Below are 24,702 nucleotides of genomic sequence, written 5' to 3' on the forward strand. Positions count from 1 at the left end.
TCGAATATATGCTTCAGCATATTGAAATAAGAATTTTTCCTCTCTCAGCATCTGTTTCTCTTCATTCTGTCTTCATTCAGCAGTTGGGTGTCAGATATTCATTGACAGTTAGATACAATATATATTATAGGGGGGTTCCCTTGCCTAGAAGATGTATTAGAGCTCACTCTATTAAAATCACCAGAGACCATGTCTCTATACATGCAGGATTTATGTAAAAGGCAGTTATTTTGTTACATTTTGTTTGTATTGGAATTAGTTATTTGAGTGAGCTCTAATTCATCTGCTAGGAAAAGAAGCGAAGGATAGTGAACATAAACGTAATTATTTCAGAAACAATGCAGAATATTTAAATGATTGTATTTAGAAAGTTTCTTATTTCATCGTATGAGGAAGTTTATATTAAATTGAAATTTTCGCGATAATTCCCCTTTAATAGGCGTTCACCTGTCTGCCCTGCCCCTTTTGTGTTGTCATGGACTGAGCAGGTCGGCGCTGGTCTATAAAAGGAGGCCGGACGTTGGGTGTGGGCGCACACAGATCCTGGCCGAGCGCAGGTCGAGTTTTTCTAGAACCGCACATCACTAGTGGTTACCCCAATTTATATCTTACTCTGCTGTAATCTGTCCAAAATTCCATTCTGTAAAAGTCTTAGCCTGGGTTCCAGATGAATCTCCCATAAAGCTTAGTTTTTGGAAGTCATTCCATTCTCTGTGACAGATTGACAATCCTTGCTGTAGAGCCAATAATGCCCTAATCCTTCTCCCTGATTGCCTTGCTAGTAAGGTTTTTCCCTGTCAATATCTGGTTATTGTATACACATGTGCAACTAACACCACTTTCAGCTGCCAACTCTGTAAGGAACTGATCCTGAAGCTTTTCAACATATTACTGCCTGTGGTCATCTGGGACGTTAGCACCAATTGTTTACTTTCTTTTTGTCTTTTATAAACAGTAAATATATATATAAATAAAGTGTCTGCTTTTTGTTCAAAGTGCACAGTCAAAAATATGTACAGGTATGGGACATGTTCTCCAGCATGCTTTGGACATGGGGTTTTCGGATCAGGAATCTTTTTGTAATTTGGATCCCTATACCTTAGCGGAGGAATGTAATTAAAGTCGCAAAGAGCAAAACAATTCGCACCAATAAGACTAAAAATCCACTTTTCGCAATGCAATATTGTTCCTTAAACTGTTATTGCATTGCGAATTTTAATTGCGCACTCTTAAAGGAGAAGGAACCCCCCCCATCTTCTGGCGCATGCGCAGTAGGAACATTTACCGGTACGGCTCTACTGCGCATGCGCCGAATGTCACAAAGTTTTCTGACTTCACTTCGTGACATTCGGCAAAAGGACGTAACTACGCTAATTCACTAACTTGCGCATTTTACTGAACGTTACCTCTTGCGCCAGACTTGCGCTCGCCACCTCAGACCATGCGAAGTGCAATAAAAAAACGCTGGCGTCTTTTACTTTTTTTAAGGGTAATAGGCTGAAAAAGATTGTAAATTTTTTCCCCCCATTTCCTAACATATGGCACCTAAACTATACAGTGGGCACATGTATAGGGCAATATAATATTTATTTTATGAAGGTTTCCTGGGCTTGTGTAGTGTAATGTATTTGCTGCTACATATACGTCCATTGTACTTTAACTTGGCGCCGCATGCAAATTAGGGATTTCTAGCGTAACTTCGCTTTGCTTGACGAATTACCTCTAGCGCAACTTCGCTACTGTTCTCCTCCCTGAGCACAAATTCGCATTTTAGTGAATTTGCGTAGCGCTGGTGAAACTACGCCTGGCTATTCTCTGACGGGACACAAAATACACTGAAATATAATGAAAATTATGAAAATGCAGAAATAGACACAAAAAGGTTGATTAGCATTCATAATCTTTAGATATCAAGTAGAACTTTTAAATACGTAAACTTGTTGGACACTACTTGACGATACATTTATGGGCAATTTTTTAAAACAGGAGAAATAGATATCAGCATTAGTACTTCTTGTCAAGAGATACTAAAATAGTACTCCAAATAGGAATCCAAAAGCTAATTTGCATACACAAAGAGCTGGGAAAGGAAAAAGCAGGAACATTTTTTTTTTTTACTTTCTTGTTATGTGATCTCCCATCCCTAATTTACATATGCAAATTAGGATTAAGTTCAGCCAGGCACAAGGATTCGGCCTGATATGAATCCTGCTGAAAAAGGCAGAATCCTGGCCCGAATCCTGAACGGAATCCTGGATTCGGTGCATCCCTACTTCATACATACATATTCCAAGAAAAAAAAAATCTATGTAGAGTTACAGTATGTTGATGACATTTCCCTATTATTATAAACAGAGTTCATAGAAAACCATAGGGCTTGAACAAGCTTTTCTGATCCTGACAAAATGAAGGCTACATATGGAACCATTTTAGTCTTGACATACTTCTTGACTATACAAGACTGGCATTATAGCAAACAGTCTCTCTCTCTCTCTCTCTCTCTCTCTCTTTATATATATAGAGAGAGAGAGCTAATGTCTGACAAGGCCACGGAATGAATACCACAGCTCTGTGTCATATTATCAGAACCCATAAACACATGAACATTAGTGGGCGCTCGTGCTTTAAAAACCATTAAAACTGATGAAGGATATGGAGGCAAGACAGAGTGAGACTTGTTAATGAGGTGAAGGATCTTGTACTAATAACACACTAACTAAATCTCAAAAAAAAAAACACATTAATAAAAAGGCTGTTTTTATTTATAAGCTGTTTTTATTCTCATTATAAGGAGTCTATTGAGAGACACATCCTCAAGAACCAGTCTAGACACATGGCTATGCCAAGCTTATCAATTTGCACCCAAGGAAATTTTTGCCATTTGCATAATATTCATATTAACTAGTTATCGATTCGATATCTATCAATCTAAATATATATATATATATTTGTGCCAAAGCAGGTCGGGGTAAGAAAAATGACTGCCATAACACCCTTTTAGTTGAATACACTCATTCGGTTGCCAGTAGTGTATAAAAGTATTAACATTTTAAATCAGTAATAGTAGCCTGAAATGAAAATTAAATACATAAATGCAGTCTTGCTGCTGAATAAATGACCTTCTTTAACCTGTCCTCTGAAAAACAAGTTACTAAGCTGTTTCTGCTATTATTTCTTGGAAAGGTTGCCTTGTTTAGACAAACAATTGGATTACCTTGTCCTTAAACCAAAATGACCTTTCTTAGCTGCGATTTTGTAATCTATCATCAGAATTCCTATAGGAATCCATCATCTCCACCTCCACCTAATAAATATTTAATAAGAGTAATATCCTTTTGAAGGCAAGTGTGAAAAAAAAATATATATTCCACGGAAATTGCTGGTCTTTCAGTAAAATTAATTCTAACATCTTCTTGTTAATGTTTCATGAGTCAATATCATAGCTTATTCTTTTCCATGATATCAGATTTTTCCCTAATAATCCCCATGGAGAAAGCTTGTAAGGATTGTAGGATCTCTTACTCATTTCAGTTAATCAGTAAATGTAGTGAGGGCCCTTATATGCCCTCACTACATGGAATAATCAAAGATCTTATATATTGTACCTATCTGCTCCTGAAGAAGATCATCAAGTATTTTGATGGTCTTCCAACAAGGAACTCAAGTTTGTTTTCATTGTTTGCAAATGGGAATCCAGTGTCTCATTTTTTACTTGGGATTGGCATTCCCAGAGGCATCTGCATATGGGGAACATGTTTTTTTTTAATCATAATGTATGCAGAAGTGCTCATTAGGGTATCTGCTGTGTGCTTATGTGTTTTCTTACATTGTATGTCTGGGATTCTGCATGGTCAAAATTTCCTGGCAGTTTCACAGACAACGTTGCTCATGGTTTGCATTTCCAGTCCAGAAGTCTTATATGCACCTGGAGAGACCAGTCTGGCACCTGCTGCCAAATCAATAAACTAATAGGTTAAACTTAGTGGAGAAATGATACTGACTGGCAGAGTGTAGCCCAGTTACAGGAAGAGTTGGCTGGCCAGATGGAATTGCCAAGCATCATGTCCGACAGCTGCAAATGTCTATGTCTTTGTCTGGGCGGCTAAAAGCAACCAGGGCAGCCTGATGGCATTTACATCCCATTATTCGTATGGAGTCAAAATGAACATTGTGCAGCTGCAGAGGAAAGAACCTTTGGCATAACACCACCACTTGGGAGATATAAGCACATTATATTTGCTTGTGGTTTCATAGTTATGATGAAATGAGTCAGGCTTCCTGCGCCATATCATAATGAAACTCTTCAAAACAGAAAGCACTGACCAGTTGCAGTTTCAAATAGACATGTGCTTTCATTTTTGGGACCTTTAAAAGAATATTTTTCCAGGAGGTAAGAATGACAGGGTTGGGGTAATGTGTGAAAATAAATATAGTAGAACAGAAGGACCAGTATTTTTACCATCTTCCCAGGAAACATCCTGGTTTACCTTTTACCAGAATAAACTTGAGGACTGTGGCAACTATGTGCCTAAAGGTGGCCATAGACGCTCGTGGCCAAACGAGCGGATCTCTCTATTGAAGTGGCTGATATCGGGCTAATCCAATCGTCAGATGGAGGCCAAATGGTATAATTAATTAGTATATTGCAGGTCAAAATGTACAGTAAAAGATTTTTTTTCTTGCTAAGTGAAACAAGGGCCCAGGTTTAGTGTAGCACTTGCTGCTTTGTGTGCATGGTACCATTTCCATAAATATTTGCAAACTCATTGCATTTAAATAAGTGCAGCCTTTGTAGCTCGACATTGTAGAAGTTTTACCATAAGTCACAATTTTACTTCAAAAGTCATTATTCCACCCCCAAAGGTGTAGCAGCACCAATAAAGGAAATTGACTAAAATGACCTTTTCTAGCTGCGGTTTTAGAATCTATCATCAGAATTCCTATAGGGATCCATCATCCCAGGCTCCACTTAATAAATATTTAATAAGTGTAAAATCCTATTGAAGACATGTGTGAAAAAAATATATATTTCGCGGAAATTGCTGTTCTTTCAGTAAAATTAATTCTAACACCTCCATGTTAATTTTTCATGCGTCAATATCATAGCTTATTTTTTTCCACGCTATCAGACTTTTCCCTAAGAATCCCAATGGAGACATTTTCTGCCTGTACGGATGGTAGGATCTCTGATTTCAGTAAATCAATAAATGTAGCGAGGGCCCTTATATGCCCCTCACTACATTGCCTAATCAAAGCTCTGACAGATTGTACCTATCTGCTTCTAAGTCACAATTTTACACTAGAAGCCACAATTCCACCCAAAGGCTTAGCAGCACCAATAAAGGAAATTGCTCTACAAGCATTTATATATTGTTTACTTACTCTGCAGATATTATTTTTTGAAAATACTTGTCTTTTTTTGGTAGACCTTAGGGAGAGTTTATGAATAAGTATAATCTAACCTTCCACTTCCAATGCAGCAAGATGGGTGGTGCTTTGTGTAGGCAACAGATAAAATATGACCAAATGCAGCAGAATTGATAAAAATAACTGCAATAGAAAACAGGATTCTGCATCAGAAAAGGTTTTCACATAGACAGAATTGAAATAGCTAGTCTGGTTAAATGATGTTTGGTATTACTGGCCCGTTAAGGAAACCCTTTATATATTTTATTGCCCATTATGTTGCCTCCTGGGTCCCCTCGCAAACAGCATATATTTTGATTTGAAAAAAGTTTGCACTGAATATCTGAAGGGCAGGGAGAAAAGATGGAAAGCTGGAAGGACATTTTTACCTTGCACACATACATAGGCAATTGCATTTATGGCATCCAATCACTGTTCTTTTATTAGAAATCTAAATAGCAGCAGCCTATTCCTAAGGGGAATGCATGAATGTTATCTAGGGTGGTTGCATATGGAAGACTTTCCTTTGCCTGCTAAATGGTTTCTGTAACGTGTCCTTGTGTGAAATTAGCTCAAAGAAGTGGAAAGTGCTGATTATCAAGTTGAACAAAGCTTATTATACTTTTAAATGGATCAGCCAAATATTTATTTCATTCTGAGAAATGCACAAGGTTTTTAGAGCTCTTTGTTTCACCTGCAGATACATAACATTGTGCCTTATTTATAAAAATCCAATTTTTTTTATTAAAAAAAGCCAGAGCAAACTTGAATCCGCAATTTGACCTTATTTATTAAAAAAGTATGATGTAATCGGATCGGGGAAAAACTCTATAAAATTGTGCGAAAATCCGAATCTTATGATTTCTTTGGATTTTGACTTGTTTCTGGATTTTTCCAGAAAAAGTCACATTTTCGGGTTTAATTCCAGCACAGACAACAGAAACTTCCAAATAGGATAAGGGACCTCTCCCATTGACTTATATACAACCTCAGCAGGTGTCACGGCCAGCACCCAATACCAGAACAAATGCCAAGCACCCTGGTCTCGGCTCGGCTTCACCAGTAGTGTGTCCACCGTTGGGCTTCGGGTGGAGCCCTCAGCTTACTTGGGTGCCACCTGGACTTAACGAGGAGTGCAAGGCGTGATGTTCTGGCTGGCGAAGAGGCACGGCTGTTTTGGGCCTGAAGGTCACGGTACAAATGGAGCAGGCAAGAGAATCGTCAGACAGGCTGGGTCGAGGCAGGCAGATATCAAGAATCGTCAGGCAGGCAAGGGTCAAACCGGGTTGTCAATCAAGGGGTTAAGCAGGAAGAGTTGTCGTAGGCAGGCGAGGGTCAGGATACAGAATGCAGAATAGTCAGGAACAGGCTGGGTCAAACACGGGTAATCAACAGACAGAATACGGAACAGATCAAACGCACAAGGCTCAGGAACCACAAGAAACAAGTTCTATCACGGGCATCAGTCAGCAGTCTGAATGGGCCTTTTATAGGGCAAGAATTCCACGCCCCAGAACGTGCGTTTTCGCGCCAGAACGCGCTGGCGCAATCACACCTGCGCCTTTAAGAGGCGCGCAGGCGCGCCGCACGCACACTAATAGCGCTGGGAGGAGGAAGAAGAAGGAGCGCGGCGGCGTGGCGGCCGTCCAGGCCGCCGCACCGCTAGACCACCAGGTACTTTTATTACAGCAGGTCTGAGATGCTGGATCTTCGGATTCTGACTTTTTTCATCCTCGGGGTATAATAAATCTTTAAAAATTCATCTTTTTCCACTAAAAATTCAGATTTTATAGCAAAAGAAAATTCAACTTTTTTCACATTTGGACTTTAATATGTTTCTGGATAGATATTTTATTTGGCCAATAAAAGGTGGTCACTTCTACAATTCAGTAGGGTCCACTACTTATACTGACTTGTGGTACTAAAACCCTTATTGTGTAGCTTTTGTCTGGACATGGGTCAATAGACACCGGTTCCTGTGTCCTTGAATACTCCGTCATTTAAAGTTTCTTCTACAATAGCTACTTGGGGTACCAAACGGGACACTGGTCCACAGGTAGATAACACCAGTTAGCCCATGTATGCCTTAGCTTACACATACCCCCATACATTTATAGATCCGAGGTTGCCAAATGAGCATATTTTTCCCATAAACTCAATTTGAGGTGGATGATATGAGGCTGATCTGACATCATTTTTGGCCAAAGATCGGTTGGACAGAAGTGTTTGAGGGACAAACAAACGTCAGAAGGACCTTCAGCCTTGCTTTCTTTACCAGATTTTACTGCTCATGAATAGGGCCCTGCTCAGTGGAGATTACAGTCTAAAAAAGACCCATATTTTTAATACAGAAAGATAACAGCATTCCCAGGTCTTTGTTTGAAAATTTCATAACCCCTTCCTGAAGTCATTGATTCAGTGTTCAAGCCATTTGGCCGCAGCTGGTGCTGGGAACAAGGTTATTAAATAGTAGGTTAATAAATTATAAACAGAAGTGAAATATCCAATTTGCACTATTGATGAGTGTTTAAAAAGGCCTGGTGCATGAGGAAGAGGAGTAAATCTGCTCAGTTGCTATATTTTTTTGGTTCCAGATTGCATACAGTTATTAGTCGGATGTTTGCGTTCAGCTCTAATGCATGAGTAAAATGCCTAATGCACAGCACGCAGTACATCATGATGCCGCTCTGCACCTCAGGGCAAGTTTATTAATGAAAACTGTCTATTCACTTGCATCTGGAAATGTCAGCGTAGCGTGAAGAGCCTATGCGAGCATAGATATATACAGAGCTAAAAACTTGTAATGATTTACAGGAGAAACGATTGAAAAGCGTTTTGATTCTATTGAATGGTTGCCAGTCCATTCTGTTTTTTTTTTTTAAAAAGCCATATTTTGATTGCTTACTTCTGCTTATCAGCGTAGGCAAACAATTCATGCTTAATTGTATTTGTTCTGTGCACCACAGGGAGGCCGCAAACGGGTATTAAAGTGCTCAAAGACGTGAATGCTGAGGTTTTATTGACCTTAAATAAACATTTTATGTTCTTTTAAGAACTGATGGTGCATGCGTAACGTGAATCTGCCTGTGTGTCTCAACCCGTATATGTTCATGTACTTGTGGTAAGTTAATATATTAAGTTCCCTTATTCTTATGCTCCAATGCAATGTCTCTGGCTTGACTGATGGAGTAGGAGTATATAAGGCGACAATGTGCTGAAGTTGATCAGTATGCCAAGCCAGTATGTCTACAGATTATGCTGTCCATATACTATTGGTAGAAAGGAGATTATATTGATGATTAGGGATGTAGCGAACGTCGGAAAAAAAGTTCGCGAACATATTCGCGAACTTGCGCAAAAACGCGAGCGGTTCGCGAACGGTTCGCGAACCCCATAGACTTCAATGGGAAGGCGAACTTTAACATCTAAAAAAAAAATTTCTGGCCAGAAAAATGATTTTAAAGTTGTTTAAAGGGTGCAACGACCTGGACAGTGGCATGCCAGAGGGGGATCAAGGGCAAAAATGTATCTGAAAAATCTGCCTGTGTGTGCTTGGAAGAGATAGTGTAGGGGGAGAGCTGTTAGTGATTTCAGGGACAGATGATAGTAAGTTTGCTGGCTAGTAATCTGCTTGATACTGCTCTGTATTGGAGGGACAGAAGTCTGCAGGGATTTGAGGGACATTTTAGCTTAGGTAGCTTTGCTGGCTAGTAATCTACTGTTCTCTTTAAACAACTGCCATACGTTGACCTTGTAGGCATTGTTTGCCCAGTTTTTTTGGACGCAGCCACTGAAGCACAGTTGCCAGAAAAAATATGCCATATAAATGCTGAAAATAGTCATTTTTCGCCATTTGGCTGCTGAACTACTAGGAGCAGCAGATTAGCACACCAGTCCCACTCCCCAACACTGCTAGACTAATAGCACTGGGCTCTTATAGTAGTAGTAGTAGTAGTAGTAGTAGTAAAACAACAAAAAAATAAATAAAAGCAGTCCTTACAAGGACTACTGTTATTGCAGCAGTCAGCAGATGAGATCAGAAGCAGGACAGCTGCCCACTGCAGCTACATACAGAGCACTGCAGTAGAAGGTAGATTACTAGCCAGCAAAGCTACCTAAGCTTAAATGTCCCTCAAACCCCTGCAGACTTCTGTCCCTCCAATAACAGAGCAGTATCAAAACGATTACTAGCCAGCAAACTTTCAACTGTCCCTGAAATCACTAACAGGCAGCAGCTCTCTCCCTACACTATCTCTTCAGCACACACAGGCAGAGTGAAAAAACGCTGCAGGGCTTCGGTTTTTATAGGGAAGGGGAGTGGTCCAGGGGAGAGCTTCCTGATTGGCTGCCATGTACCTGCTGGTCTGGGGTGAGAGGGCAAAAAAAAGCGCCAACAATGGCGAACCCAAAATGGCGAACGTCGCGCGACGTTCGCGAACTTCCGGCGAGCGCGAACACCCGATGTTCGCGCGAACAAGTTCGCCGGCGAACAGTTCGCGACATCTCTATTGATGATAGGGATGATACTGTATGTGTGGAGGATGTGGAAGAAACAAATGGAGAACTGCACATTTGTATTCCTAGTCCAACATGGATATCATCAGTGATGGGCTCAGCATGCAAGACTTGTAGCCTAATCAATATAATACTGCCTGACATCCCTGTTGTACTATAGGATTTCTATTTTTTCCATGAATCTTAAAAAATTTGGGGATTTCCTATATTTCTTAAAGGAAAAGGAAAGCTACGGAGGCATTTTGTTGCCAATAGATTAGCTGCAATAGTGAAAGCTAGAATGCTATATTTATTCTGAGTCTCTCCCTGCTCACTTATAACTCTGGGCTCAGATTACAACAGAGAAGGGAGGGAAGAGGAGCAAACTGAGCATGCTCACGCCCGGGGGAAAGGAGGTTTAAGCTGAAGGCAGGAAGTCTGATACAGAAGTCCATGTGTACATAATAGAAGAAAAGAAATGCAGTGTTTCTTTTGACAGAGGACTCAGAGCGGTACTACTTTGAGGTTTTACTGTGTATTTAGGGACACCTTTCTGAAAAGGCTTACTTAGTTTTAATATTTCATTCTCCTTTAAAACCTCTAAAACAACTAAAATCCGACCTTTAATAAATAAGTCTCTAAGTTTTAACAAAAATAGTGGTGTAATATTTGGGTATTGCATACCTTAAATCTGTTTTGTTTTCTGTTCATAGTGATTTATATTCACATTGTACTTTCTGCCCTTTTTGTTTGTCGTAGGTGATTATGTAACAAACACAGGTTCCTTTCTGACAAATGGGGTTGCTGCATAATTTATGTCAGCCTTGCAGATAAGACTAGAGGCGTTCTTTGTATAAATGTCATCATGTAGAGTACAGGCTTTCCTTATATAAATGTCATATTTTCCAGAGGCAAGGCTTTCCTTGTATAAATGACATATCATTTATTAGACGCAAAGTGCCATAGGGTAAATATACCTTAAAATTAAATTTAGATTCCTTAGTGTGCTGGGTTTCGAACCTTTACTCTGGACCTATTTACATCAAAAGGATATTCTGATCCACCTCTGTATTGTAGATTTTTAGAAAACACACTATAAGGGGCAAATTTATTAATTGTCGAATTGAAAATTTAAATTTTTGAAGTTTTTTATGGCCAAAACTCTCTAATTCAATTTGTGAATTATCCATTATTTTTTTTTGAAATAACTGTTTATTGAGAGTTTTATACACAAAAAGAAAACATAAAAAGGGGGGGGAAACAGGGGGAAGTATGACATGGAAGGAGGGGAAAATACAGTGCTGCAGATACATGCCACATCGAAATCTACATTACAATAATAAATGACAACATAGGGTGTGAATTATCCATTATTAATAAGAATTTCGAGATTTATCATACTCTGGCCCTTTAAGAACTCTTTCTTAAACTCTAATCGCCACCTAAAACCTGCCGAGTTCATCTATAAGTGAATGGGAGACATTCAGGGACCAATTTGGACGTTAGTAGCCTTCCTGACATTCACGTTTTTTTCGGAGAAAAAAACTGAATTAAGTTGAGTCGCACTTCAATTCGAATTCAATTTGAGTTTTTGAGACGGTAAAATTCGTCCGAGTTTTAGATATTTGATTTTTTTTATAAATAAACCCCCAGTCGAATTTCGAGTATATTCAAATTTAATAGAGTTTAAAGAACTCACATGAATTCGAAATTCGACCTTTCATAAATGTGCCTCTAAGTGTGTCTAGGAGTTAAAGAAGGACCTTTAAGAAACAAAAGTACACAGACAACCACAGTGTCTTATTAGCCACCCTTCAGCCTAGAACCATAGACCAACTATGTTGCAGTTCTGTTGATATAAAAGTACTGTACATGTATGGGAACTTGTTATCCAGAAAGCTCCAAATTATGGGAAGGCCATCTCCCATGGACTCCATTTTATCTAAATAATTTACATTTTTAAATGATTTTATTTTTCTTTGTAATAAAAATGATATTATTTAATGTTTAAATGATATAGTAGTACTTGAAAATCCAAATTACTGAAAGTTGCCCAGAAAACCACAGGTCCCAAGCATTCTGGATAACAGGTCCCATACCTGTACAGGCAATATCCTCTATGTTTTATGAAAGTATGTAGAAATGTGCATTTATACAGTATCCTCAGGATGTCTTCTCCTCAACATCTTTTTTTTGTAGGATTCATTTCTTGTTACATTCTGTTGCGAATGACTTTATGTAGGTACAGAATGACTATACGTTGAAAATTCAGACCCAACTCCGAATTCCTGAATTGACCTTATTTATGAAGAAAAAAGCCCGAAAAAATAGGGTCGGGCAAACTTCGGAGCTTTCCCTGAAAACGCAGAAACCCCAAAATCATCGGTACAGACATCAGCGCAGAGAATGGGACCTTCCCCATTGACTTATACAGGACCTCGAGAGCTTTTAGATGCAGGGGTTTTGGATTTAGAGTTTTTAGACCCTCGGACTTTAATAAATCGCAAAAAAACTCTTTGTTTTTTGCTCCGAAAACGACATATTATTCGAGCTTCGGATATTCAGACCTTGATAAATAACCCCCATAGTGATCATCTTGAGTTTTATGAACATGCCCAGCACATAAGTGATTCATCTATTATACAGTTGTCTGAAAATATAAATCTGTTTATCATAATTTTGTTTGTCATGTAGTGCATGACGGACTGCCTGCTGCTGTTGTTTGGGATTGATAGAGATATTTTGACTAATTACCTTGTCTAAGAATAGCTTTTCGTGGCAACACGATGGAATTGGTAAACAATGTAGTGCACATTGCCAGAGACGTCATTGATCTTGCTACTAATGGTTTTCTAGTGATATATTGATATCCTTAACCAGATACTGCTCTTTTATCTGCTTCTTTAATGTCATATGCAATCATTCCGAGTCATGTAAGTGGCCTCTTATAGTATGTTGTATGCTGCTCACCTGTAGTCAGCCATTTATATTCATGAACTTGCAAATTGCAAATGCATAAAGGTGCCTATTTCCTTATTCGCTGGGCTTTAGGTGCACTGCCTTGATGGCTGCCCAGAATATAAATGAGTTCATTTGAAGCATGAAGGACAAATTATGGCAGACAGTGAATGCCGAACATAGTGAGAAATTAAAAAATATCTGTTCTCTAGCTTTAGTCTGTTAGGAGTTCAATAGAACAATACCCTGAACTGATTTGTTGCTTAAAGCTTAGCAAGGTCAGGGGTTGTTCAGTAATCACTCTTTTTAACACATATTGGAGACAGATAAAAATGAATTCCTAGACTGGAATTTTGTCAATTGAGGGGCGACTGATATTGCACTAAAACATAGTTTGGTTTAATGAATTAGGCACAAAACAGTTGAATACTGCTCTGCAGATATTGAATTTCATTATTTTCATGCGGTAAGCAATTTTCCTTATTACTCCTCAAGTCTTGTTGTTTCTCTGCTCCATAAATTCTTGCAAACCCAGAAGTGAGCGAGATTGCTTTTTCCAACCTGTTCAAAAACATTTGCAATAACATATATTTTTAAGTTCCAGCGAAAAAATGCCAACTTAGCAGAACAGGAAAGCAACTTGTACTTGTGCTTATTCCTCTATCTACAATAAAACCCTGAAAGGAAATTGTAGGTTTGAGTTTTTGCACTTTAGCTACGTTGCTTTCGGAAGAAAGAGCCGTGAAGGAGGACCACCGCATTGAGACACCTGATTTGGTGCTTTTCAGCATGGGAAGTGGGATAGGCATATATTGTAGTTTTTACTCTGAGCACAATGGTGGTCAAAAACACAGGACCACCGATATACAATTTTTCTGCAGTTTCACATATTTTTCGGCAAAACAGGACAGATTCGGTCATCACTAGCCATAGGCAGTAATTTTCACTCTGAGCATAATGGTGGTTACAATACCCCAAGGAGAGCTAAACCATTCACTTCTATTTCAATTACCGTATATACTTGAGTATAAGCCGACCCGAGTATAAGCCGAGGTACCTAATTTTACCTACTAAAACTGGGAAAACGTATTGACTCGAGTATAAGCCTAGGGTGAAAAATTACAGATCAACCTGTTCCATTGAATACCTATACTATACAGTATGAAGATCCAAATTGCGCAAGATCCCATATCCAAAGTCCCCCAGGTCCGGAACATTCTGGATAACATGTCCCATACATGTTAGGGATGCACTGAATCCAGGATTCGGCCGAATCCTTCTGCCCGGCCGAACCGAATCCGAATCCCAATTTACATATGCATTAGGGACGGGGAGGGAAATCGCATGACTTTTTGTCACAAAATAAGCAAGTAAAAAATGTTTTCCCTTTCTCACCCCTAATTTACATATGCAAATTAGGATTCGATTTGGTATTTGGCCGAATCTTTAGAGAAGGATTCGGCCGAATCCAAAATAGTGGATTCGGTGCATCCCTAATACATGTAGTATTAAACAGATATCATTTTATTTATAAATACCCCCAGAAGGCATAGCAGGATGGCACAGAAATTATTTCATATATAAATACCCAAAGAAGGCATAGCAGGATGGCACAGAGATTACTTCATGTATAAATACCCCAAGAATTTAAGGTGACTGGTAGTGACAATGGACCAAGCCAGAGGGACCACAGGTTTTTTTTTAAATATTTCTGCAGTAACTGACAGTGGGTCCCAAAATGAATGGGCACTGTAAAAGGTGCCAGTCAGCTTTAGAAATCAGCATTTTTTACAGGGGGCCTTGCATTCATACTAAGGCAGAGGGATAGAAAGAGAGAGAAAGGTAAGTAGAGATTGATAGGCAGAGACAGAGAGTAAGATGATAGATAGACCAGGAGGAGGTTAGAGAAAGTGTGCATAAGGGTGCCTGGCTCAGCTGGCTGGGGCCTGGGGTGAAAGTGTGCGGAAGTGGAACAGCTGCAGAAGCCAGTCACTCACTGTGTGCAACAGAATCAGTGCGGTGCGGTCAGGTAGCACTGCAAATCCGGATGGCTCTTGGGAGGTATTTGCAGGAACAATCGAGCACGGTGTGTGGTGTGATGTGCCAACCTTACGCAATGCGCCGGCTCCCTCTCTGCACAGGCACTGCCAGTGGCACCCGCTGATAATCCAGGAATATAATCTCCCATTGCTCCCATGGAGTCATGACCAGCGCGTGCTGTGATGACGTCAAGTACCAACGTGATACTCGGCTCCTTCGGAGGTGGCCCTTCCTCTATCCGCCTATTTGTACTGCTCATCCCTACCCAGCACCCCTGTTCCAGATCTCAAGACAGAGCTACAGAGCAGGGTAGCGGGCTGCCATGTTTGCATCACTTCCATTGTTTTCACTTCCTGTCTTTCCTAATTGTGCAGCAGCGTGTGCAATGGAAGACAATTTTGTCTTGATTTTAGTGTTTTTGGGTCTGATGCCCAATGCCTCCCCATCGGGCTTAGCTGGGCGTCAATAGAGTGAAAAGTGCAACTGGTTTCACTACACTAACTGAGATAACATTTCAGTTAAAATCCTGGAAATGTGGCTTTTAACGTTACTAGCTCTCACTACTAAAAGAAATAATCCTTGTGCCACTGTTTTGCTAGCTGGTCCTTTTAAAGCTCCCCAAGGACTAAAAAGGCAATGTTCGACCTGCTGCAGGGATTCTGAATTATATTGGACTACAGACCTAATTGGGCTTTGATTCACCATGGGCAAGATGAAATAGATCACAGGCTTTCTGAAGACTTCACTGGTGTTTGAAAACAACCTGCAGACGTAATTTCCTGAAGTGGGGTGCTTATGTTAGAACTCGGCAAGCATCTTTTGATTGGAGAGTGATAATGGCAATTGCTGCGCCGTCCATCTGTAAGCAGAGCAATCGAGTGATTGCACATTCAGATACAGAAAGTTATTGGGAAATGTTTTGCTAATCATGGAGTCATTTGCTATTTGATGGCAGTGAACATTTAGTTTAGGATAAGCAGATCAGAAGTTCATTGCCCTCCCCAGGCTTTCAGCTGCTCCAGACAATATGTTGTTGTTGTCATTTAATATTATTAGCCAGCTTTGCAGTAAGGAAGAGATTGGGTGTTTGACGTAAAAGACGTCTGATGCATAATAAGCAATAACAAAATAATTAGCCTTTTTGCAATGCTCTAAATTACCAGGTTTTCTGTGTTATCTGTAGGAATGCTGCCAGCTCCATTTATTTCTTCCCCCAGTTTACCAGCTGTACTGTGGTTCATTAGCTGCTGCCAAGAATGAAATGGCAGAAGATAAATGAAAAGAGACTAAAGACTAAATTATCCAATTGTAGGTAATGATCTATTGGATTTTTTACTATTTCACCACTTCCCTTTATCCCATGGGATAACTAGTATCAACCTGTATTAATTGCAATTCTTCTTTTTACTGGTGACATTTGTGTTAAGAAAACATAGTCATATTTTACCTGCGTAAATGTTAACTGAGTTTTTAATGTGGGAAACTGCTGTATTGCAATGAGTTGAACGCTTACTCAGAAATGTTCCCATGTATCCTTGGTTAGGTGGGGGGACTTGCCAAATTACCAATAGAATATAGAGCTCCATGAGCCATTTTTGGAGGAGAATTGTCAAGTTTTACATTTCTTTTGGAGGCCAAACATTTACTGAAGTATTTGAATTCTAAAATTATCATTTGGTTCATGCCTGAGAGAGTTGCCTTTCCTTACAATATTTACAATATTCTAAATAAAATCAAGCTTTTAAAACTGTATGTATTTAAAAATGTTTGTATTGCCATGTTATACTTTTATGTCATTTTGAAACACAGGAACATTTTTGGATTCTTCTCCAAAAGGGAAATCACAAAAGTACTGCAAGTTTTCACTAGTTTTGTATGTAAATTGGTGAAATAGAATAATGTGCTGAAAGATTTTCTGTATGAATGCCAAGTGGAAAATATCGATCTGTTATGTTTTTATTTGATTCACTGTAAAATGTATAGTTCAGCGGTTACTAGGCTGAGGATTCATTGTGACAAAAACACAAAATGAATTTATCTCTAAAAATTTAATCCCCCCCCAAATATTTTCACTGGTATTTTACAACCAAGCAATAAAGGGGAAATGTTAACAGCATTATTTGGAAAAAATAGTCATTGCTGACAGGAAAAGTGCAAAGGTTTGCAAATATTATTGAGCAGGTGTAGGATCTGTTATCCAGAAAGCTCCTAATTACAGAAAGGCCGTCTCCCATAGACTATTATAATCAAATAATCTAAATTTTTAAAAAGAATTTACTTTTTCTCACTAATAATAAATCAGTACCTTGTACTTGATCCAAACTAAGATATAATTAATCCTCGTTGGAGCTAAAACAATCATGTTGGGTTTATTAAATGTTTACATGATTTTCTAGTAGACTTAAGGTATTATGATTTGAATTATGGAAATATGCGTTATCCAAAAAACCCATGTCACGACCATCCTGGATAACAGGTCCCATACCTGTTTTTTACCATATCACATTAAAAATTAGATGCAAAATATGCAAACATTTTCCTGCAATCTTTCTTTGCATTGTGCCATTTTTTCCCAGTAAGGCTACTTATTACATTTCCCCTTTTATTTTCTGTCTTGTCTCTGGCATTTGCTAAACACTTTTTCCTTGCATTCTCCAACTGCCAACTTTATTTTGCTGTTTCCCCTCTCCTTTCTCCTGTGCTTCCTTTCTTCAATCTGTCCTTCTCTTCTTGCAGCAAAACCATATCAGTGAAAATAATTGATGATGAGGAATATGAGAAAAACAAGACCTTCTTCCTTGAGATTGGGGAACCCCGTCTGTTGGAGATGAGTGAGAAGAAAGGTGGGGGATCTGATCCAAGGCTCAGCCTTAATCCCTATCACGTCTTGACATGTCACAATTGAATGGCTTACTCAAACCATTGAATCAAGTGCACACATCTGTCTTTTGTATGGAAAAGGGAAATAGATTTAGAATGATTAATCTTCCCCTCGCAATAACGGAATATAACTTACTATATGTTCTAAATTATTTAGTCTTCTTATAGTGTACAGATATACAAGTACCTTTTGACATACTCAAGTTGATGTGTGCATATTTTCTGCTCTTAACTTCATAACAACCATTTTACTAGGTTGATATTAAAGCATGTGTATGTGTGACTCCATCCATCCATTTCCCTTTGTCTTGTGTCCCCACAGGAAGTGCATTACCCTTAAAATTCTTGACAGAGAGGAGTATGACAAAGAGTCCAATTTCTTCCTTGTGATTCAAGAACCAATCTGGATACGAAGAGGAATGAAAGGTGTGAGAGTATAATAAAACAAACCAACGAGAAAATCTCCTGTTCTGTTTGTAACTCTCTACTCTCACACTTGCTCTATCCTCTCGCTTAGCCTCTGAACTCTTTGCAATTTCTTCAAAGCCTAGCTTTCTAAGTTTAGCCAGCTCTTTGTTTATCCTCTCATCTAGAGCTCAGCAAGTCTTGATTTTATATGTATATATATATATATATATTATAATATATATAAATTCAAGTAATTTATTTACTAAACATATCTGCACCATCAGGCTTCATTTTAATAACTCCTTTACTAATTTTGGTTTGCCAAGTTCCATGTAGTCTCTCTCAAATATATATCAGAATTAACTACAGGGAATTTCCAAAAATCCAGTCCCATCCATTAAAATATGAAAGTCACTCACAAACAAGCCTAGAGTTTTGCAGACAATGCTGTAGCCATCTGATAATGTATTTTAAGTTTACCATATTTGCTTCTCCTTGGCCCCACCAATGGATAGAAAACTAAACGTACCCTTGTTGGCACTGTTATTGGGTTAACCTTTAAAACAATACTTTTGCAACACCTCAAATGGTTGGAAAAATAAGATTCCCCTTAATAATTTGCAAAATATTACTATTTAAGGCTTTAAGCAGCATACTGACCAGAATATTAGGATTATGGCTGGATCATTATCTCAGCCAAAAGGACTCAAGTTACAAAATATTGTCTGGTTACAATTCCCTTAGTTAATGTGCTTTTGTCTTTAGTGTGCACATTTATATATAGAAATATAATATGACAGTAAGGGGCAGATTTATCAAGGTTGGAATGGTAAATTTAGATTTTCTTTTTGGTTGAAACTCACAAATTCAAATTTTAAATCATCAACTCAAATTTAAATCCGAATGTGAGATTTATCACACCTCGACCCTGGAAAAAGTTCTAATCTGAATATTCACCACCTAAAACCTGCTGAGTTTATGTAGAAGTCAATGGCAAAGGTCAGTTGAACCATTTGAAGATATTAATTGTCTTCCTGACATTCAAGTTTTTGTTTCGGAGGAAAACTTGTTTCAAATTGAATTTTCGGGTTGTTCGTATTCGATCGGATATATATTGAAGAATAACCTCAGAAAATTCAACCTTTGATAAATCTGTTCCTAAAACTCAGTTTTTAAGCTCAAACCAGTTACTACTCTGACAGTGTTGCAACGATAGAACAACACAAAGATAGAACAACACAGCATAGAGAATAGCATTAAAGATTTTCAATTTTCAGTCTCTTGTATATGAGTAAGAGCCTGTTATATTGGAGCAGGGATTCCATCAGGTACAAATGACTGTGTATTCATTTAACTACTAGTTAAACGAATATACAAACAAAAATTAACTAACATGCATGTGCCTGGTATAATAAACTATTAAAATCCACAAGCAACTTAATTCCATTAAAAAAAAAGTACAGTCTTTTTTTTTTTTCAAACAAAATTCTAATATGCATGTAATTATAAAATATTTCTGAGTTGCATGTCGCAAACATAATTTACTATGGCCAGTCAATTAAAAGGTACATGTGAAACAGCTGTATAAGCCACATGTAAACCATTTCAGCCTGCAATTGGGCTTAGAAGATTGTTCCACTGGGTGGGTTTTATTAATTCGGTAAGACATGGTAAGCCAAACCACGGCTCAGTATAAACAATGCATCTAACCTTAGCTGTCATTATGCTACATGTCTTTATAGGAAGTTAGAGGAACTAGTTTTCCCTTTGTTTTATCCAGTGACATTAGCTTCACCTAGCCAAACAATCATTTTGGATAATTAAGCCTGATACACATGTCAAATATAATTATTAAGGCACTTTAATTTCAGTTTAGCCCCAAAATAAAATAATTCAGGCAATATACTATCATGTTAGCTAATATAATCTTGTAAATCCCTGGATATAATACAAGCAATCGTTGCTATGAAATACACAACAATCATGACTATGTTAATACAGTGCCAATAGATATTTGGCTGCCTGTTAAAAAACGACAGGTTGCTTATTTGCTTTAGAACCATAACACAATTTAATGAGGCTGACATTACCCAGTAGATAATGTCTGTCCAATTCATGACTGCCAGATGGCCCTGAGCTACGATTTGGCTTTTTGTGATCTGTTTTTTAATTATAAATTAAACTGTACCGTAGCTTAAGTGAGGTTAGTGTATTTAGTGATTACTTTCATAATTATTTCTATTACAGAGGGTTGGGTTCACAAACAAACATATATGATATAGATAGGGTTGCCACCTTTTCTTGAAAAAAATACCGGCCTTCCTATATTTTAATGCATTTTCCCTATAAATAACATTGGGCACTAGCTTCATTTTTAGCAGTAAGGTTCGTAAAATACCGGGCAGGTGGCAACCCTAGATATAGAGTGTCACTCTACATAAAATAATAAAATGCCCTGATGCTTGTTGAGAAGGAAATATAAGCCAAAATGCACAATTTGATTTTAACCATTCGAGTGAGGGAAAATGTACTTCTTGTGACTGGGGAGCCATTTTGTTAGTTGTAGGTCATGGTACACTGAAGCAACATAGGTTGACCCATTCCTAGTTTAACAGCTAATTAATTATAAATAAAAAATAACATTCTATTAGTGATGCTACCTATCTAGAATTATTAAATTGCCATTTACCTCTTCAACTGAGCTACTTTCTGTGGACTTCATTTTCACTTTTCATTTGTGTCTCTTATCCTTTGTCTGTCTGTTATGTGCTTTCTTCACAGCCCTGTTGTTAAATGAACTTGGTAAGCATTTCATTTTTTCCCTTTATTTTCTGCCTTCTGTATCCCTGCCTTCCTGAAAGCAATTGCCTTACATTTTTGTTTTATCTTAAATATATGTTGCCTGAAAAAAATGTGCAGTTATGTAATATACAATCCGAGACACCTGGTGGACCGGGGATTGTTCTGTAATGTGGAGAACCAAGCCTAAAATCTCCTAAAATACATATAAACATCCAGCACCGTTGTTTTGCAATCATTGTAAATGTATGCTGGGTTAGGTTCAACCAGTTACATTGCATTTATTTTCATAACACAAAGGAACAGTGAATCAGCAGGACTAAATGAGAGATTTAGCAGGGCCGGTAGTGTTTGCAGAAAATGTACCAACACTATTTATATGATGAATTCTTCTAAAGAGCAATAATTATGTATTTAAAAAATAAATTATGTAGATAATATGTAGATAATTATGAAGAGGACCACGTTTTGGCCGACTTTGGGGCCTTTATCAAGGATAAGTGGGCCGAAACGTTGGAGACACTGTGACACTACAATAAATTATTGAGTTTTGGAAACGGAGTGCTGGTCCTCTTCATAATTATATATATATATACACACACAAACACAGTATATAGGGACAGAGAGGAGCACTACCGTTTGCTGTATAGGTCAGCTGTCCCAGGTGCTGGTAAAATTTAAATAAAAACCAAAATATACCACGCTCCTTCTGGAACTAATGTAAATAAGTGATTTTTTTTAAAAAAATTCCAATGTTTCAAGCACTAATGTGCCCTGTAGTGATGGGCGGGTCGGGTTTTGCAGGCGTGCGGCTATAAAGCAGAAAAAGAGCAGTGCGAGGTAGAACCCTCCTGACCCGCACATCACTAGTGCCCTGGCTCCTGAGGAAGAGCACAGTAGTGCTCTTATATGTATACTGTATGTGTGTATATGTGAAACAGAGGATACAGGCCATCATTTTGCCCATAATGCACCTACTGTCTAGTAATCCACTGGCTTTGAGTATGGAGCAAGTGCCTAGTGTATGGGGCTCTAAAGACTTAATTTTTTGCCCCTTAATGTGCTAGCATTTGCACTGTACCTATAATAAAGCACTACAATTTTTCTTCCAATAGACAGCACTCCAATTTCAATAAAACCGTCTGTAATGTTTACAGGACAGCATCATGATGCAACGTTTTAAGTGGCACTTCACTCTTTGTCAAGTGCCACTTGAAACGTTGCATTATGTTGCTGTCCTGTAAACATTACAGACGGTTTTATTGAAATTGGAGTGCTGTCTATTGGAAGAAAATTTGTATATCTTGGTGGAGCCTTTTGTGAACAGACTTCAAGACATGCAACCAAGTGTAATTTGGGCAAAGAGAGTAAGTGCGGTTTAATTGAAATCACCTATAATAAAGCACTACAGGTGCCCAGTTTATATTTTTGTTTACTCTGCTTCCCCCAGCACCAAAGCAGACATGTTGATTTTGAACCTGTACTGTAATGAATTAGTTTGGTTGTTTCATTAGTTCATACCCAACAGCTCTTGGCTATCTCAATGTTAGGGTATATCTTCCAACCCAAATCAGTAAATCCCACCTGTATTCCAAAACCAATAGCTACTTCATAGCTTTTCACTAGCCCTTTTTCAGATTTTCCTGTTCCACAACCAATATGCAGAAACCCTGAGCGATTTGTTCAAATGTACATTTGTTTTAAGCATTCTCCTAGCAAACATAAAAACGGGTGTTCCACTGTATTTATTCCACCAAGTCTTTTCTCTTGTAGGGCCACATTCAATTCAGTGAGAAAAGGGTTTTTCATATGAAAATGGATGAGATTCAATTTGAGATGCAATTCAATTTAGAAAAACATATCTTCTGAAAACTCTATTGAAGTCATTGGAACTAAATTTGGAGAAAAGTTTTTCTCCTCAAATTGAATCCCATGCTAGAGTTTTCACATGATAAAAATAGACTTCTGGGCATCTCGAAGTCCTGCCGTTTGGCAATTTGGGTGGACAGGGCCCATGTTTGTAGGACCTCGGGTTACAAAAAATGGAAAACTCTCCGATATATTTGTGTCTAGTACAAACATAAGAGATGCTGGTGTGAAAAGAGCTTTAGGAATAGACTAGGGACTAGGGATATCTGTATAACTGGAGCCTTGCAGGGAAATAATATGAATTTCCTTGTCTCGAGAAAATAGCGTTTATTGTTTCTAGCTGAAGCCATTGTTCTGTGTCTACACTGAGGAATACTTTTAGGGTGACTGAAGCTTCTTTCCAATCAAGCAGCTATTAATTATGTCCTTTTTTTTCTTTTTCTGAACATTGTAGGAGACTTCACTATCACAGGTAAGTCCTGATTTAGCTTTATTGTTTTACATCTAAAATGAGTCTGTTTAATAAATTAAATTTTTCTGTGGATCTTATTTTTTTCTCGATAAAGGAAAAATATTATATGGTAAGAGCGTAATCCAGAAAAATACAGGTTTGTATCTAACACAGTGCCCTTGAGCACTCACTGGTGTTGCTGTGCAGTGTTAATGTCACTTGTGCTTAATTCTGCCAAAGAAGGGGGGGTATTTGTGATTGGGAAGTGTAGCCTCCCGCATGGTGTTATCTATGATTCCCCACTGTCAAGCTGGATTTTACTGACAGACGTATTGTGAATGACTAAACTCTTAACATAAGATGAACAGTTAACCGAAGAGATCTCATAACTCAGAGAAGGGGTGACTTCTTGCAATCCCTGTATCTACCTCATAATATTTTTGGATTTTGGAATGGGAATATTGCTGAATGTGTTGCACATCCAATACAAGGGCCATCTGTTGGCTCATGGGAACTTTCATTAGGCATAATGCTGCTCTTGGCTTTGTCTCTTGGCTTTGTCCAGATAATTTAGTGAGACGATTTGGAAAGTAATATAGTTAGTGCTTTCCCTACAGTAGCACCACAGACCACATCATAGCTCCATCCCTCTTATATAGCATGCAAGCTTAATCAAAGTGTCTCTCCAAGTAAGGACAGAATGGCTTAGCAATGTTAAATCTGATATTAAAGGAATTGTTAAGTGTAAAAATAAAAACTAGGTAGACTGTGCAAAATAAAAAATGTTTCTAATATAGTTAGTTAGCCAAAAATGTAATGTATAAAGGCTGGAAGGACTAGATGTCTAACATAGAGAACCAGAACACTACTTTTCAGCTCTCTTGGTTTCCACTGATTGGTTACCAGGCAGTAACCAATCAGAGACTTGAGGGTGTTTGCTTTTGAATCTGAGCTGAATGCTGAGAATCAATTGCAAACTCACTGAACAATTATGTCCCACGTGGCCTCACTTAAAGTCGCTGAGTTAGGGCTGGACTCCGCAAGCGTTTTTCGTTGGATCGGTGCCCGGCGACAAAACGCAGACGACAAGTTGGACAGAATCGCAGGCGTCAAGATATAATTGGACTGAAAGAAAAGTCACAGGTAAAAACTGCATTACATCTGAAGCAACTGTCGGAATGTAGAAAGCAGCATCTTCATCTGTCTATATTAGAAACATTTTTTTGTTGCACAGCCTTTCTATTTACTCTAAACTGTTCCTTTAAAGGGACACAATAGAGAACCATTATATATTTAAATAATTATCTCTTGATCAATCATAGATTCCTTGACTTCTTCTGATAAATGTACTATAGGAGGTCACTGATTTCGTATATGTACTGGATTAGTTCTTAGTA

General features: G+C 38.3%; 1 protein-coding gene across 10 annotated transcripts in view; it reads left to right on the forward strand.

Annotated features, from left to right (window-relative positions):
- slc8a1.S (solute carrier family 8 (sodium/calcium exchanger), member 1 S homeolog) overlaps positions 1-24,702 on the forward strand; it is a 297,009-nt gene that overhangs the window by 236,409 nt on the left and 35,898 nt on the right. For 3 of the 10 annotated variants that reach the window (XM_041564369.1, XM_018265143.2, XM_041564370.1), the window contains 4 exons: positions 17,635-17,741; positions 20,968-20,988; positions 23,309-23,326; positions 23,421-23,462. In XM_041564369.1, the coding sequence (XP_041420303.1) occupies positions 17,635-17,741; positions 20,968-20,988; positions 23,309-23,326; positions 23,421-23,462 (188 nt within the window). Of the gene's footprint in view, positions 1-17,634; positions 17,742-18,100; positions 18,205-20,967; positions 20,989-23,308; positions 23,327-23,420; positions 23,463-24,702 lie in introns of all 10 variants that reach the window. The other 7 variants (XM_041564373.1, XM_041564375.1, XM_041564371.1 and 4 more) reach the window with 7 other exon arrangements.

This window comes from Xenopus laevis, chromosome 5S (genome assembly GCF_017654675.1).
Source record: "Xenopus laevis strain J_2021 chromosome 5S, Xenopus_laevis_v10.1, whole genome shotgun sequence".
NCBI classification, from domain to species: Eukaryota; Metazoa; Chordata; class Amphibia; order Anura; family Pipidae; genus Xenopus; species Xenopus laevis.